The following is a 17230-nucleotide window of genomic DNA, read 5'->3' as shown; positions in this document are numbered from 1 at the left end:
AGCTGCACCGTTCAGTGCCAGATTTTATCTTTGAGGCACACTGGTTGAATTTTTTGGCTAAAGATGTTCTGGATTGATTTTAGGTCAATGAATCATCATTCAAGATTAACCAACATGAATCGCTTTGTCAACAAGATATTATGATAGGAATCGAGTAGTTGTTAGAATGAATTGTTACAATTCTTAATCAAAACACAAAGACAGACAGACTGCATTTGGTGGAAAAGTGTGTGTGTGTGGGGGGGGGGGGGGGGGGGTGCATGTAAAGAGCACAAAGCTGCATGTGAGTTTTGTCAACTTTAATAGACTTTTTTCACGATATTCATACTAAATGTCATCCAAAATGGACGACTCGTTTAAAACAGATCATCTGCTTTGAAATAATCAAACTGAGCAAAGCCTTTTCTGGGTTTGTCCTGTTTATCCAACGATGAAAAGATTAAAGTGGCTTTGCAAAAATAAAAGATGATTTTTCGGTTCCAACCCCTGTATAATCCTTGATATGCATTACCATGACAACACAAACATGAATCAGAACATGAGTAGAAGTGCAATGCTTGTGTGGAGTCACATTCCCCGACAGAAGATGAACAGAAGGTTGTGTTTCATATATTAAATATTTTCTATAGACGTGTTCCATAGTTTTACTGTAGGATTTGGAAGATAATGGCACACGGGCACATTCGAAAACGCCAGAGAAGTGCTCTGAAGGTTGTGCTAACAGTCTGTCCTTCACAAAGAGCATTATACCTTCCACCTGGAACAAACAGACCTTGCTGATAACAGCAACTCTTGAAGGGGAAAAATCCAGATTACTAACATCTTTATAATGATAATTGGGTTCAAGTTTTGTTTAAATGCACATCATTTATTTTCATCTAGATAAAAACTTATTTAAGATGGAGGGAATAAAAATTCCACCATTTATTGTTTTTTCATTTCAAGTGTTCTTACAGGACAAAGGGTTCCAGTTTAATCAATGTCCTTGCTACTTGTGACATCTAGTGGCCAGTGACTATAACAGTCTTCTGTACTTAAAGCCCAAACACTTTTCCGGGAGGAAACATTTGTGTTCTAGCACTTAGTTTTCTCAGAAACCTAAAATACTTTATGTGTTTTCAAATGTTTTTCTCCGCATGACTTATCCAAAATGCTCTTTTTTTATTGTTTAGTAAAGCTTCAACGTCACTGGGAGAAAAAAAACAAACTTAGACTTATTTTCGAATTTAAACTTTGGTTTTCTGGATAAAAAAAACTTGCAGCTGATTTAACCAACTATACCTGTAGTTCTACAAAATAAAATATTTCAGAACTATGAACTGCATCACTCGATGTCATGAAAACATAAAGCAGAATTTACAAAGTGGTGCCGACCAGTTCGGTCCAGATGTAACTTGCCATATAAATAGCACATCAACAGATAATGCTTATCTTTAGTTAAGCTTGCAGCAGTGAGCACCTGACACCACGTCTGTTTCCTGTTAGAATGAGTCTGAGCTGTCTCTGCCACTCACCCTGCAAGCGCCTTGACTGTATTGCGTTACAGTATTCCCATTTTCAGAGATGAACCAAGGACGGGATTCCTAAAATTAGCAGGCCGGTCGCCCTGCCTCTTCCCCTGCCCTGCAGCAGTGACGTTAATTACACTATTTTTACTTTAAAATTCAGGAGCTGGGAACGATCACGTTTCTGTTGTGCTTTATCCCAGCATCCCCGGACGTATGCGAGCTAATCTAAAGCTTGTTCTATGGAGAAAGATCGCCGGATTGGTCGGTGTTCTGCAAAAAAAAAGATTTAAATATGTCAAAGAAAACCCCCCAAATGACCTGAGATGAAAGCCTTCACACACATTTTCTCCTGATACAGAATTTTATTCAGGTAACCTGCACACCTTTGCTCTCATGTTATCACCGGTTAAATCCTTCAGAGGAGGAAGGCAGTGGTAGTTCAGCGCCTCAGTGGAAGTATTTCATATTTTATAGAGCTTTCTGTGCGGTCAAATAGGTGGTGCTTAGCACAAAACAAAAACATTAACAGTAACACAGGACGACAACAGAGAGTACATTAAACATAAGACAAATTGATGTCAAAGTGGATGAGAATCCATCCGCTTCGGCTTTAGGAAGTACTTTTGTGGTTTAACACAAAACTCCCTCTGAAAGGAAACCTTTCAGGGAATCTTTCAGAATTCAATCTTGGGCTTTTATTTTCCTAACAGCAAACATCAAGGCTAGAAGTGCTGCTGCTGTCTCCTACTGCAGACGGAGACGCCTCTGACTTTAATGTGCTTTCTTAATTAAGAAAAGCAGACGAGAGATGGGGGTGCGAGCACTCTTAAGCTCTTCGAAAGCAGGAATTAAATATTGTCAATAAAGTGTCAATACATCGGCCTCAGTTCTAGTCTGTAAAATTCAGTTCAGGCAATAAATATTGAAAAACAACTGGGTTAATTCAAACAGCAAGACCTGGCGTGGAAGATGCTAAACGCCATGTTTTTACCGAGTCCAGCTGATACCACTTCTCCAGTTTTTCAAGTAACAAAGCTTCAGGAGGTGGAAAGGTATCACAGTGTGAAATCTGAAGAAACTGCAGTTATTGATACTATGACCTCGGCCCGCAGTGTAAGGCGATACGTCTTCATCAGTTTACCTCCAGGAAAAGAATGTATGGCACAGTCGTTTTAGCTCCATGGGTGAACCAGACAAGAAATACCTGCTGGCGGATTTAAATAAATAAATGAGGAAGTTTGCTTTTTTGAAAAAAAAAAATGTTTTCCCCAACTCAATAAATCTGAAAATAAGTCAAAGTTTCCCCTTCATTTTTACTTTGTTCAAAAGGATCAGTGACAATGCTCCCCTATCGTATGGCTGAGCGGTCACATGAGCACCATCAGCCAGGAAAAGCCAACCAACGCTTTATTTTGACAGGAAGCTACGCTCACTTTTGAAGCCACCTTTCGCCGGAGACGCAAGCCGAGAGGCTTTTATTGCTGTGATTTTTGGTCAAAGTTGGTACAAGCAAGAGGCGGAGACAAAGACGGGCAAACGATTGACATATTGTGTCAATGTGTGTTGATGCGTCTCAGTGCAGCTCAATAAAAGCCTCTATTTCTTTAGATATCAGTCCTCTGTAAGGCAGCCTGTGCTTCTCTATCGCCCGCGCCGCTAGGCACTGGAGGGTGATGTAGTTTAAAGTATAAAGAGCCGGGTGCCCGCCGCTGTGCTCGTCCAGCAGCTCGCAGGCCATCTTCTTCTGTGCATTTGTGGTGTCAAAGTGGGCGCCGGCCTTCATGAGCAGCGCCATGATCTCCGGACAGCTATTGTTCGCTGCGACGTGCAGTGGCGTGTTGTTCTCACAATCGCGTGAATCCACATCTGCACCGCATTCCAGGAGCAGCGCCGCCACCGGCAGCGAGGGGAAGCGGCCCACAGGGTAGCGGCCCACCGACGTGGTTTCCTTGTCCGCCGCCATGTGGAGGGGAGTGAAGCCGCCCCGACCTCTGGGGTTCAGCTTCAGGAGCCGGTACACGGTGTGCTTCTTCTGGTGCTCCTGCTCCGGCGTGCACTCCAGCTTCTCCAGTAAAAAAATGAGGTGGAGGATGATGTAGAGGGCCTTGGTGAACTGGGGGGCCTCTGGGGGGCTATCCCTCTGGGCCACGGCCCTCTCAACCTCCCTCACGCTCTTCACCAGCACAGTCATCAGATCCTGGAAGGTGATGCTAGTCGACAGCGTGCCTTTGGACCTGTCCTGAAGAACAAAAGAGAAAAGCTCTGCAAAAGACAGGAAGCTGGCGGCCGTCATGGGACTCAGAGGATCCAGGTTGCTCTGCTGCATGTCTAAGGCATACTTCCACAGGCTGATACAGCGCTCAAAGTTGCCAGAGTCGGCGTACACAGCGCCCCTGTAGCGGATGTAAAATGAGGTGTCTGGGTGGGACGGCCCGAGGATGCGCTCCCGGACCAACAAAGCCTGCATCCGCATTTCATCTGGGTCTGTGATCAAAGCCTCCAGCTCCTCTGCCGAGCTCACCTCCTGTGCACAGCCATACGCAGAGATCGGGGGTCCGGGTGGAGGCTTGGCCAGCGGTCCGGCTTGGTCCCCTGGCTGCCTCAGCTCCATGGCTCTCCTCCAGTACCTAATGGCCCCCATCAGATCTCGCTTTTTGTCCACAAAGGTGGCTCCTAACAGTTCCAGAGCATCAATGCGCTCCTCTCTGGAGGTCCAAGGCTGGTGGGCGAGATATTCCACGATTTTAGTGTGACCCGTGACACTTGCAGCCAGCAGGGGGGTCATTCCGTAGCCATCCCTCTCCATTCGGGCATTGCACTTCAACAGCATCTTCATGATCTCCAGGCTCCCGGACTCTGCGCAGTCGTGGAGGGCGGTGTTCCCCTTCACGCTTTTGCGGTTCACGTCCGCACCTCGATCAAGGAGGAATTTGGCGATCTCCTTGTGGCCTTTGTAGCAGGAGATCATGAGGCAGGTGTGACCGTGGCGGTTGGCCACCTCCATGTCGGCTTTGTGCTCCACCAGGTAGCGGACGATCTCCAGGTGACCGTCAAAGCAGGCGGCGCGGAGCGGCGTAGAATTGGTCAGAGTGGCGTTGTTCACCGACGCGCCGTGTTTCAGAAGCGTCTTCACCACCGGGAGGTGACCGGCGGCCGAAGCCGCCCACAGCGGCGGAGCCCCCTCGATGGTCTCCCCGTCAAAGTTGACGGAGCCGCCGAGCTCCACGTTCGCCTTACAGTGAGCCACCAGGTAGTCCACCACCTCCAAGTGTCCGTTCCGGGAGGCGATCAGCAATGCGGTGCCTCCCTGCGTTTTCTCCCCGGCCAAAACCTCCAGCTCCTCTGGACTTTTGTTGCTCAGCAACTTCTGGAGAAGTTTTAGCTTACCCTCTCTGGCCGCGCAGAAAACCGCCGTGTTTATATCCATTTTAGAGGCTTTGTGCTGCGGCGCCGCTCAACAACCCCATAACCGTCCGCCTGCGGGGAAAACAAGTCCTATTTTATGCTTCAGAGTTGCGGTGTCGCTGCGGGGACTCCGTTTCGGGCTCACATCTTCCTGCCATTTTGAGGGTGCTGTCAAGATGGCGTTTCTGTTGTTTGACAGGTCGCTGTTGACGCGTTCAACAAAGCATTGTGGGTAATGTATTTTAGGGCATGTTTTAGTTATTTACACCACACACTCAATTTCACATGTGGCAAACGACCAAAGCAATTTACATACAAATGAAACGAATGCAAATCTGACCAATTTCGTATCATTTCGTACCGGAAATATACATGAAATCCTTAAAAAAACAAAAACAAAGTACACATATTGGAAAGAAATACAGCATGTTACCACAATTTAATAGAAATGTCACTTCAAATGTTAGGGGATATAATATAATATAATATATAATATTTAATATAATATACAATATAGCAACCCAACTCCTCTTCCCAACACCCACAAATTAGAGCTTTACATGCTCTTCTGCCAGCTTACAGACCCTCAAACCTCCAACTTAACATTACTGGTGCAACAAAAATGGTGAGCGATATTGAAGCTATTCTATTGAACAGTTCTGAGCCAGATGCTAAAGACTTACATGAATCTAATCATCTGCAAGTGGTTGCATCAGAAAGGAGCAGAGCAGGGAGCTTGTGTTTCTACGTGACATATATTTTTTAAATTGCGTTTTTTTCCCTTCTTGATTCACAAAGATTTCGGTAAAGAAATATTCAGAAATGCAATTTAAGCTTAATTGTCTTTACAAATGTCCTCCAAAGCAATTTTCCTCAGAGTGGGACTTTAAGAAATTTGATTTGCCTAAGTTTCTTTTTTTAAACCCTTTTCTCTATCGAACCATTGAGCATTACAAAACATGGCTTCACTCGTAGTGAATCAACAAACAGCAACAAAACAAGTTCTGAGTATTTGCAGCCAGAATAAAACAAACAGAACAACAGACAAGAAAATAAATAATGACAACAATTGTAAATCTAACAATGCAGGGCCTTTTAAAGGTTATATCAGGCAGAGTAAAAACAAATAAATAAAACTAAAATTCAAGAAAAGCAAAACAAAACAAGTCAAAGGTCAATAGAATATACAAATATGTATATACTTGTAAAAATGTAATGCTCTGAAATATGATTAATATTATTCATTTTTTAAAGGATATGGAGGTTGTCCAACTTTAAAATTGGACATCTAAATGTAACTAACATTTAATGTAACATTTTGTATAAATGTAACTAATTTTAAGGCATGTAAAATGCTGACATTACTTTTTAAAAACGTTTTAATGACCTTTTATTTTATTTATTTTTTGTTGTTTTTTCAGGCCATCTGTATCTTCAGTTAATTCTTTAGAAAATGTAAGATACCTACTATGTCAGCATCCTCAGACAAATGAACACACTTTGTCCTTTATTTACCAGGTTTTAAAATGTGTTTGTTTTTATAACTGTATTTTTTATTAACCAAGCAGAAGATATTTGCAAGATTAATCTTTATGTTCATCAAAAAAAAAAAAATCCCTATAGACAAATACATTATTGACAGCCGATACTTTAGGTTGCTATTGCATCTCTGGCCAACCGGAAATTGAATTCTCAGCATTAGACAGGGAAATGACTTTACAGCCTGGATGTTAAATGGTAAGTCTGCATGCATTCACATTTTAAAGGACTGGTTGTTGCCACTTTTTTCATAAAAAACAAATAGTCTGAAAACCTGTTTTGCAAGCCTATCTCAATAAGGCAAAGCACATTTTTAGTGGTGCAGCTATTCATAGAACAAAAACACAGTCAAACACAATCCTCAGATGATGATGACTTAAGCTAAATTTCCATTTAATTACTAGAAAAAATTAATGGTGTTGGTTCTTTATATAGCTCACACGGTTCCCTAAAACAAGAAACCACCCAAAGCTATTACAGGCTCTTCATGGGAGTCTTAAGTATCAGTGAGTCTCAATCGAAGCTGCAGGCTGAGTAAAGATAAAAATAACTTCTGTCTCATAGACATGAGCCTCCCTGGATTGTGAGCAAATAACATCACCTGCTGTTAATAGTTGATCATGGATTGTACCAGGCTTCATAGTATCGTAAACAATCATTTTGTTTTCTCTTCTGGACTATTTTTCCAGTAATAAAGGAAAGTGCGAATGATATACCTGTTTTACATTGCTTTAGATTGTATGTCAATTGCAGCAACTTATAGAAATGTATGATGCTGCTTCTTTAAATGAAAGAAGCATTACAAGTGAAAAACAAAGATGATGCTTTTATGAAAATAACAAACAAAAACAACTTTATTATGGAAAGAACAGGTTGCAAACAAAAGTCTACAATGTAGCTGCTATTGTGTGGGAAAGTAATAACCTTTAACATATAGGGATCTGCCAATTCTGCAGCATCAGGTTTATTGAAAAGAACAAAACAAAACATACAAAAAATTGTATGAAATAAAGAGTAAAAAGGGTGCTGGGGTTGAAAAATGAACAAGGTCTGCATAAATGCTGACATCTAAATGCAAAGAAATGATCAGATAATCTCAAATGTCAGCCGCTACACCCTTGTGCCACTGTTCTCAAACTTAAGAACAAACTTTTTAATTTAAAACCTGTTAAATTATTAGACTGGTAAAAAAAAGCTCATTGAAAACAGATTATTGTGACAAAATCTGGGAATGTTTTTTTTTTTATTAGAAAGATTAATCTATTCTTCATTTTAGTGCATGAAAGTAATTTTCAACTAGTTTTAACAGAGCACTCATTAAAATATTAATTATCTTTGTGGAATTAAAATGTAAACGTCCATAGAGGATCCCAACAGCTTAGTATAGACCCAAGTGCTTAATTTTCCTAGTCAGAGACTATTACCAGAACACCAACTGATCATTGACTTGCCTAAAGCTGTCCAAATCCCGACCAGTGTAAATTAAATGACCAATTTACTCAATAACTAATGCAGACAGTAAGGTTTGGTTCACATAGTAGGACCGGATTTAATCAATTTAATAAATATATTTGCTATAGAATTGGTGAAGAGACAAATTGTCTAATGAAACATACAGGAAAATCATTAAGATCAGGTTATTAGTCTCTGTAAAAAGCCTCAAATCTTAATGCTACGTTCACACCGTCCTTGGCGATGAGTCTTTAAGCAGCCACTTCCAATGAAAATTCTATGTGAACGTGCGTAAATGCACGTTTCAGTCTTCTGCATTCAAAACTCACTCGTTCACATTTCAAAAGTTTCTACTACCGTTTTCTGGATCTACTTACAAAACGCTCGGCCCCTGAATGTGCATTGAAAGTTAAACCAGTTGAACCCTGACCAATCAGCAACTCTATTTTGATGTGGGTGTGGTCCCTTTAATTCACGGAAGTGCTGCCAACCATTTGAAAATTGATCAAGGTGGAGAAATTCATAGTTTTGGGCTCGCCTGGAATTACATGACGCCAAATCTTTCATCGTAAAAGAGCTGTGAAAGGAAAACCCTGGAGCAAGACTTGCAGCACTTTGACATTTCATACTTAGCCTCTTCCAAAAGTAGGTGGCGGACATGTGCTAGTATCGGGCAGCGGCAGTCCAGTGTGAACAGCATTAGCTAAACATCAAGAATGTGCGTCATATGCCTTGTGTGAACATAGAAAAACACTTAAAAGAGTCTTTATGTTTGGTAAAACATTAATGCAAGAGGGTGAAATAGGAAAAAGAAGGTCTGTTTAGAATTTAAAAATAAAACAGATTTCTTAGTAAAAGGTTGTTGTTCTATGTGGTCTTCTCACTTATGATTCAAAGCATTATTTAAGGAAAGCAGTGCCTTGAGATTAGAGAGTTTTTAGATTGTTGGGACTAAAAAGATCAATACTTTACAGAGGAGCAATTATAATGACCATCAGGAGCCTAGTTTGCAGAGAAGAGTATAAGAGTCCTGTGGACAAATTAGTTCTTGTCTGTCTGTAGCAGAAATGTGCTTCTTTGTCTGATGATAGAGCTATAAGACAGTCGAAGGTTTTTTTGTTCTGCAAGGACTAGAGTTAAGGAAAAGACATTGCTACAGATTGATGCTCTGAGCTTTAACAAAAAATTTCATTGACATGCTATCATCATGCTGCATCACCAGCAGAGGGTGCTGCAGTGCCACCCAAAAGTGATTCTCAGTTGGCCTCAAGGGTTCAACCCTTGTGCTATCCTAGGCACTTTAACGTTGGGAGTTGGGTCATCTAGACCCACTAGACAGTGCGCTGAACCTTTTTTCTTCAATGATTTGTGATCTTCACTGGTGTCCATGGATTACATGAAATCTTTCCAACTTTATCCACCTTTGTCATGGTAGGAATAACAGATCAATGTAAGGGTGGGGTCATCTAAGATAGCACAAGGGTTTTAAACATAAACTTTAAACTACCAACCAGGACACATAACACATTTACCGTCTTTCTGTTGGCAGTTTTTCTAAGCTTGGCTGTAAGATGATCAAAGTCTTCTGCCATCATAATGACTGAACTCAGCAAAGGATCATAAACTCACTAAAAAAAATGAATTTGAGTGCAACAATTTTGCGAAATATAAACCGAAAAACAACCATGAATGTCTTGCTTTGCCTTGTTTAATGAATGACAGTCTCAGAGATGCTATATTGAAGAACTTTAGAGCCAAAGAAAGAACAATTGGCATTCTTTTTGACCATGAAGAGAATGTGGAGGAAATACATGCAGAAAGAAACCCAGACGCCCCCAAAAATTGAAAATTTAAAGAAACAAGCAAACACTGGAATAACTTCTTGTGATGTTTATTCATACTTTTTTAAACTGAGCACATTAAGATCTTTTTTTTTACAACACATCTGCAAGAAGTTACAGTGAGTAAACATTCATTTTTACTTTGGACTTTTTCATGCAAAAAATACACTCTAAGGTTATTAAGATTTATCACAAAAGTAAAGCTGATGCAAATATCAACACAGCTAAATAGTAGCACATCTATGCATCATGTGTCATTGCTTCAAAAGAAACACCTGAAAGTCAAAGCTCCAAAGCTCACATCGCACTGTTTCTGGCAAGCATGCAGGTTGTAGCTGCTTGCTTTTGGTAAAATTGGACTTAAAAAAAAAAAAGTAAATAAAAAATGAATGTGTTTAAAATCAAAGACATAAGCTAAGAGCATGACAAAACTGTTTTCAAATGCTTTCTCCTGTCCGGCATTTGTCAGCTCTGAAGTGGTACAAAAAGGTTGTCAGTGTGAAGGGGAGAAAGCCCTCCACCTGTGACAGGTGACTGTTTTCTCCCGAGTCTTGACAGGAGATGTCTAAAGGCCTGCAAGCAGCTCACTGAGGAGCACCTCCCTTTCCCCAAGTAACACGTCTCTCCTCAGACTGGTTCCTTTGTTCACCACCTTTATCTTCATGGCCAGGCTCTTTACTTGTGCCTGGGGCAGTGCGTCAAAAAAAAAGTCTTCATTGAAAACCGGGTTCCTGCTGTTCTTGATGATGGTGCTTCTTTGTTTCTGCTGCTTACCAGGGTTCAGGTAGAGGGCAACGCAGCAGTTGATGCTTTTGAGATCCGTCTGCGTGTTGTATAGGGCCTCTGCAGCTAGCACTCGAATCCGCAGCCGGGCCGCCTCGGCATCGTAGTGAGTACTCAGTCTCAGTGTGCCCCCCTTGTGGAGATAGATCGTGTGCTCGCGCTGCAGGAGATCTGACGCTGCGCCCCTGGTGCTGCTTGTTTTACTTCCCCTGAAAGCAGGAGAGGGGGGGCAGCGCGTGCGGCGCCGCTGCATGTTGGGGCTGTTGTCCGCTGAGCTGCATTCATCAGTTGAGAGAGAGCTGTGGCGAGCCAAGGAGCGTTTGGCACGCGACACCTGAAATAAAAAAGAGACAGCAGGTTCATAAGCAATGCAGAAGAGAAAAACACAGAACTCGTGCACAACTAGGAGTTTGTACCTTGGCTTGTGTCTCCTTGGTAATAGAGCGCAGTAGGGAGGCAGATCGAGACAGAAGAGGAGAGTTGAAGGGGGAAGATTCCGCTGAGGAGCAGGTGTCACTCTCACCTCCGCTGAAGTACCTGGAGGGATTGGGGTCAGCTGGGGCCAGAAGGGTCCCACCTTGGGAACGCCTTTGGGAGTTAGGGGAGGTGCTAGGACTGTTGGGGTCGCTGTGGAACAAACTCTCCTTACGTCGGGTGTGAGGAGACTCCACCAGGGTAGAAAAGCCATAGGAAGTCTGGGCCTTTGGAACATACGGTAAAGACATTGCAGTCTGCGACTGGGGGTCAGCGTTGGTGTTGACGTCAACATCCCCCTTCCCCGCAGACCCAGCAGCAGGCTCATCCGCACTCTCAATCTGGATGATATGGCGGTTAGCTGACTTTTGAAGGTTTTTCGCAAAAAGGCGAGGGCTGGTGGGATTCTTGCTTCTCCTAGCTCTGGGGCTCTTGCTGCAGATGGCATGGTCTGACGCGGATGGCCTGAGAGTGGAGCAGTGCAGAGGTTCTGGGCTGGGAGACTCATCTGGCGGGCAGCACACAAGTTTAGGTGGGATAAAGAAATCAGGGATCCTTTCTGGAGTGAGTACGTTGGCATAAACGGAGACTGGAATGGCCTCTGTCATCTGTGGGGTCTGGGAATTTGTCCCACTGCTCTCTACGGAGCTGCGGAGCTTCTCCAGTAGCCACATGCTTGTTTAGATGCTTCAGCTCACAGTTTCTCTAACATAAAAAAAATGTAAATAAGACTCCATACCAATAAAATGAGATGCTCTTTATAGTTTAAAACATTTTATTTACCAAAACAGGAGTTCCAAATAAACCCCAAGCTTTTACCAACTGTTTTTGCAAAGGAAGTTGCAAAAATGCTGAAACACAACATCATCCAACAACTGTACATCACACATTTCAGTTTATTTCGGCATTTTTCTATCAGCAAAATACACAAAAAGCACTTTTTTAAAATAATGTTCCTACTTTAGTCGATTGAACATTTTTTAAAAGGACTTTTGCCTTCAAAAAGACCCACCTGTTGTTGTTTCAAGTGTCCTCGCAGAACGCGCAGCGCAGCGCCCGTCTCTCTCTCCTGCGCGTAAAATGACTTTTTTCCTGGCTGCTGTGAGCCTCCGCGCTCGCCTGCTGGAAAAGGGTTGCTGGATCAGTCACTCTCGCTTTATATGATGGGGTCTCTGACTTCTGAGCCAATGAGAGGGTTGTGAAACCTTCGCATGATATTTGCCTTCAAATTGTTCCCTGCGTGCGCGCGGAGGCACGGGGGGGGGGGGGGAAGAGAGCGAGGTAGGCAGCGGGGAGGGCATTTATCAGCTGTTGCCTCAGCTTCTAAGTGTTGCAAACTTTTTGAATTCTCTCTTCCTCGTTGTTTCGATTTATCTCCTTTCTTTTTCTTTCATTTCCAAATGAATTGTAGTTGGCGTTTAGGCTCGCGCCATTCCCTCGTGAGTTATCAGCAAGCCTACACAACAGTTATTACGCGGAACAAAAACGCCTTAACTGGACTGAACTCAGCAAAGGATCATAAACTCACTAAAAAAAATGAATTTGAGTGCAACAATTTTGCGAAATATAAACCGAAAAACAACCATGAATGTCTTGCTTTGCCTTGTTTAATGAATACAGTCTCAGAGATGCTATATTGAAGAACTTTAGAGCCAAAGAAAGAACAATTGGCATTCTTTTTGACCATGAAGAGAATGTGGAGGAAATACATGCAGAAAGAAACCCAGACGCCCCCAAAAATTGAAAATTTAAAGAAACAAGCAAACACTGGAATAACTTCTTGTGATGTTTATTCATACTTTTTTAAACTGAGCACATTAAGATCTTTTTTTTACAACACATCTGCAAGAAGTTACAGTGAGTAAACATTCATTTTTACTTTGGACTTTTTCATGCAAAAAATACACTCTAAGGTTATTAAGATTTATCACAAAAGTAAAGCTGATGCAAATATCAACACAGCTAAATAGTAGCACATCTATGCATCATGTGTCATTGCTTCAAAAGAAACACCTGAAAGTCAAAGCTCCAAAGCTCACATCGCACTGTTTCTGGCAAGCATGCAGGTTGTAGCTGCTTGCTTTTGGTAAAATTGGACTTAAAAAAAAAAAAGTAAATAAAAAATGAATGTGTTTAAAATCAAAGACATAAGCTAAGAGCATGACAAAACTGTTTTCAAATGCTTTCTCCTGTCCGGCATTTGTCAGCTCTGAAGTGGTACAAAAAGGTTGTCAGTGTGAAGGGGAGAAAGCCCTCCACCTGTGACAGGTGACTGTTTTCTCCCGAGTCTTGACAGGAGATGTCTAAAGGCCTGCAAGCAGCTCACTGAGGAGCACCTCCCTTTCCCCAAGTAACACGTCTCTCCTCAGACTGGTTCCTTTGTTCACCACCTTTATCTTCATGGCCAGGCTCTTTACTTGTGCCTGGGGCAGTGCGTCAAAAAAAAAGTCTTCATTGAAAACCGGGTTCCTGCTGTTCTTGATGATGGTGCTTCTTTGTTTCTGCTGCTTACCAGGGTTCAGGTAGAGGGCAACGCAGCAGTTGATGCTTTTGAGATCCGTCTGCGTGTTGTATAGGGCCTCTGCAGCTAGCACTCGAATCCGCAGCCGGGCCGCCTCGGCATCGTAGTGAGTACTCAGTCTCAGTGTGCCCCCCTTGTGGAGATAGATCGTGTGCTCGCGCTGCAGGAGATCTGACGCTGCGCCCCTGGTGCTGCTTGTTTTACTTCCCCTGAAAGCAGGAGAGGGGGGGCAGCGCGTGCGGCGCCGCTGCATGTTGGGGCTGTTGTCCGCTGAGCTGCATTCATCAGTTGAGAGAGAGCTGTGGCGAGCCAAGGAGCGTTTGGCACGCGACACCTGAAATAAAAAAGAGACAGCAGGTTCATAAGCAATGCAGAAGAGAAAAACACAGAACTCGTGCACAACTAGGAGTTTGTACCTTGGCTTGTGTCTCCTTGGTAATAGAGCGCAGTAGGGAGGCAGATCGAGACAGAAGAGGAGAGTTGAAGGGGGAAGATTCCGCTGAGGAGCAGGTGTCACTCTCACCTCCGCTGAAGTACCTGTAGGGATTGGGGTCAGCTGGGGCCAGAAGGGTCCCACCTTGGGAACGCCTTTGGGAGTTAGGGGAGGTGCTAGGACTGTTGGGGTCGCTGTGGAACAAACTCTCCTTACGTCGGGTGTGAGGAGACTCCACCAGGGTAGAAAAGCCATAGGAAGTCTGGGCCTTTGGAACATACGGTAAAGACATTGCAGTCTGCGACTGGGGGTCAGCGTTGGTGTTGACGTCAACATCCCCCTTCCCCGCAGACCCAGCAGCAGGCTCATCCGCACTCTCAATCTGGATGATATGGCGGTTAGCTGACTTTTGAAGGTTTTTCGCAAAAAGGCGAGGGCTGGTGGGATTCTTGCTTCTCCTAGCTCTGGGGCTCTTGCTGCAGATGGCATGGTCTGACGCGGATGGCCTGAGAGTGGAGCAGTGCAGAGGTTCTGGGCTGGGAGACTCATCTGGCGGGCAGCACACAAGTTTAGGTGGGATAAAGAAATCAGGGATCCTTTCTGGAGTGAGTACGTTGGCATAAACGGAGACTGGAATGGCCTCTGTCATCTGTGGGGTCTGGGAATTTGTCCCACTGCTCTCTACGGAGCTGCGGAGCTTCTCCAGTAGCCACATGCTTGTTTAGATGCTTCAGCTCACAGTTTCTCTAACATAAAAAAAATGTAAATAAGACTCCATACCAATAAAATGAGATGCTCTTTATAGTTTAAAACATTTTATTTACCAAAACAGGAGTTCCAAATAAACCCCAAGCTTTTACCAACTGTTTTTGCAAAGGAAGTTGCAAAAATGCTGAAACACAACATCATCCAACAACTGTACATCACACATTTCAGTTTATTTCGGCATTTTTCTATCAGCAAAATACACAAAAAGCACTTTTTTAAAATAATGTTCCTACTTTAGTCGATTGAACATTTTTTAAAAGGACTTTTGCCTTCAAAAAGACCCACCTGTTGTTGTTTCAAGTGTCCTCGCAGAACGCGCAGCGCAGCGCCCGTCTCTCTCTCCTGCGCGTAAAATGACTTTTTTCCTGGCTGCTGTGAGCCTCCGCGCTCGCCTGCTGGAAAAGGGTTGCTGGATCAGTCACTCTCGCTTTATATGATGGGGTCTCTGACTTCTGAGCCAATGAGAGGGTTGTGAAACCTTCGCATGATATTTGCCTTCAAATTGTTCCCTGCGTGCGCGCGGAGGCACGGGGGGGGGGAAGAGAGCGAGGTAGGCAGCGGGGAGGGCATTTATCAGCTGTTGCCTCAGCTTCTAAGTGTTGCAAACTTTTTGAATTCTCTCTTCCTCGTTGTTTCGATTTATCTCCTTTCTTTTTCTTTCATTTCCAAATGAATTGTAGTTGGCGTTTAGGCTCGCGCCATTCCCTCGTGAGTTATCAGCAAGCCTACACAACAGTTATTACGCGGAACAAAAACGCCTTAACTGGATGTACTGGTGGTGTTCTGGTGAAAACAGCATGCACCACCAGTGGGGGTTCTACCCTGAATTACTCCCCGGGCGAGACCCTCCTCTGGCGCCCCCCCCCCCCCCCCCCCAATAGAGTCACTTTGTCCATTTATTGTAACTGAAAATACAGTTAGGAAATATTTAATAAACACAAATAATCTGAAATAAATATTATAAACTACAAATCACACAAATAATACACTAGAATAAATGTAACTGCAGCACTAAGAACAGAAAACACTAACTAAAACCTAACCTTTGTGGCCTTCCTGATGCAAGCTTGTCAATAACGTCATCATATGAAATCTGCTCCCCCCCTGAATGATTGATACTAACAACAGCAGGTTAGTGAGTTGCTCCTGAGACATTGGTGATCTCAGGTATGACTTGATCAACTGGAGTTTTGAAAAGCTAACAGCAGCAGCAGCAGCAGCATGCTACCATCACAGCTTATTTAACATTATGAACTAATATACAACAATAAAACACAACAAAAACTTTGTGTTACAGCAGAGCAGACAGACACACGAATCATAACTAATGTTACAAGTTAAGGCAGAGCAAACATTTAAGAATAAATATCTTAAAAATGACGTTATTTGCAATATTTGGGCCTTATTCAGTTTTGGTCATGATAGACCAAACAAGAGATTTTTTGTTTGGCCGCGACCGTTGCCCCCCTGGAAGAAGATCCAGCCAGGTTTGCGCATGCGTTTTGCGCTCCGTGCTCACCTCTCAGCCTGCATCCTTCACCCCGCGCCCCCTCCCTTCTCCTTCTCACACACATTTGCGTCTACTTCTCAAAGACAGGAGAGAGCGCAGCTGCGGGGCGGGGGCGCCGCCAGGTTTCAGGCTGTTACAAACTCTGTGATATAAGTAAACCAATAGTGATGCATAAAGTATTTTACAAGAGCTGAGCCGCTGGCGCCGCCCCTCCGTCATTTTTCCGCCCCGGGCGATCGCCCGTATGGCCCGTGCCTAAAACCGCTACTGTGCACCACCTGTACTTTTACAGAGAATTGAGCTGAGGATGGAACACTGATTTCCTTTATAGAAAGTGACCTAAAAGTCAACAGCAAGGTAAAGAAAACATAGCATTCAAATAGCTATTATTGCAAAGTGAAAATTGTCATCATTTTTTATGTAATCACTTATATTATTGTACTTTTTTTTTTTTTTACTTTTTTGGTGTTATATTACTAACTGGGCAGTGTCAGGCTTTTTATGTTTATTTCTTCAAGTCCCCTCCCCCACCCCACCCTCAGCAGTTCACAGTTTGTCACCCATTCATCAGTAGTGTAGCTTTTGACTTGTTGAAAACAAAAAGCAACGGGTTTCAGTTACTCTAAGGCAGGGGTGACAAACTCATTTTCACCGAGGGCCACATCGGCATAGTGGCTGTCCTCAAAGGGCTAGATATAGTTTATACATCTAATCAAATGTAATGAAAAATAAATGTAACTGCTCCTTAATGTTAAATAACTCATCATTTATTATACATTTTTAAAGTGACAATTATGGAGTCCTATGTTGTTCATAATTAGATAAATTGCAGTTGCAGAGACAAACATATGTTTGCTTACTCTAGCATAAATCTTTTTTAAATTTGATTCTTTCAGGTTAGGTTATATGGACAGTGTTTAAGTCCTAATTTATAGTTGGCAATTCCGATAGTTCAAGTCCAATTCCCCCTTAATATGAATAAATATACTATATATA

The 17230-nt window shown here is 43.0% G+C and overlaps 3 protein-coding genes across 3 annotated transcripts; all 3 read right to left on the bottom strand.

Moving 5' to 3' along the window:
* Positions 1-1850: 1850 nt before the first annotated feature.
* On the bottom strand, positions 1851-5129 carry fem1a (fem-1 homolog a). Its single transcript, XM_004079178.5, has one exon. The coding sequence runs from the start codon at positions 4933-4935 to the stop codon at positions 3082-3084; it is 1854 nt and encodes a 617-aa protein (XP_004079226.1). The 5' UTR covers positions 4936-5129; the 3' UTR covers positions 1851-3081.
* A 4653-nt stretch (positions 5130-9782) lies between these two features.
* On the bottom strand, positions 9783-12259 carry LOC101169316 (C2 calcium-dependent domain-containing protein 4C). The gene is made up of 3 exons (XM_020710996.3): positions 12015-12259; positions 10945-11705; positions 9783-10862 (listed from the first exon to the last, which is right to left on the bottom strand). The coding sequence occupies exons 2-3, from the start codon at positions 11674-11676 to the stop codon at positions 10311-10313; spliced, it is 1284 nt and encodes a 427-aa protein (XP_020566655.2). The 5' UTR covers positions 11677-11705; positions 12015-12259; the 3' UTR covers positions 9783-10310.
* A 516-nt stretch (positions 12260-12775) lies between these two features.
* On the bottom strand, positions 12776-15494 carry LOC111949108 (C2 calcium-dependent domain-containing protein 4C). The gene is made up of 3 exons (XM_023965522.2): positions 15010-15494; positions 13940-14702; positions 12776-13857 (listed from the first exon to the last, which is right to left on the bottom strand). Exons 2-3 carry the CDS (start codon positions 14669-14671, stop codon positions 13306-13308), a joined length of 1284 nt encoding a protein of 427 aa, XP_023821290.1. The 5' UTR covers positions 14672-14702; positions 15010-15494; the 3' UTR covers positions 12776-13305.
* Positions 15495-17230: the final 1736 nt, after the last annotated feature.

Source organism: Oryzias latipes, chromosome 17 (genome assembly GCF_053564925.1).
Source record: "Oryzias latipes strain Hd-rR chromosome 17, Olatipes_Hd-rR_3.1".
NCBI lineage: Eukaryota > Metazoa > Chordata > Actinopteri > Beloniformes > Adrianichthyidae > Oryzias > Oryzias latipes.
Note: the sequence above shows the minus strand (reverse complement) of the source record. Positions and strands in the feature narration are given on the sequence as shown.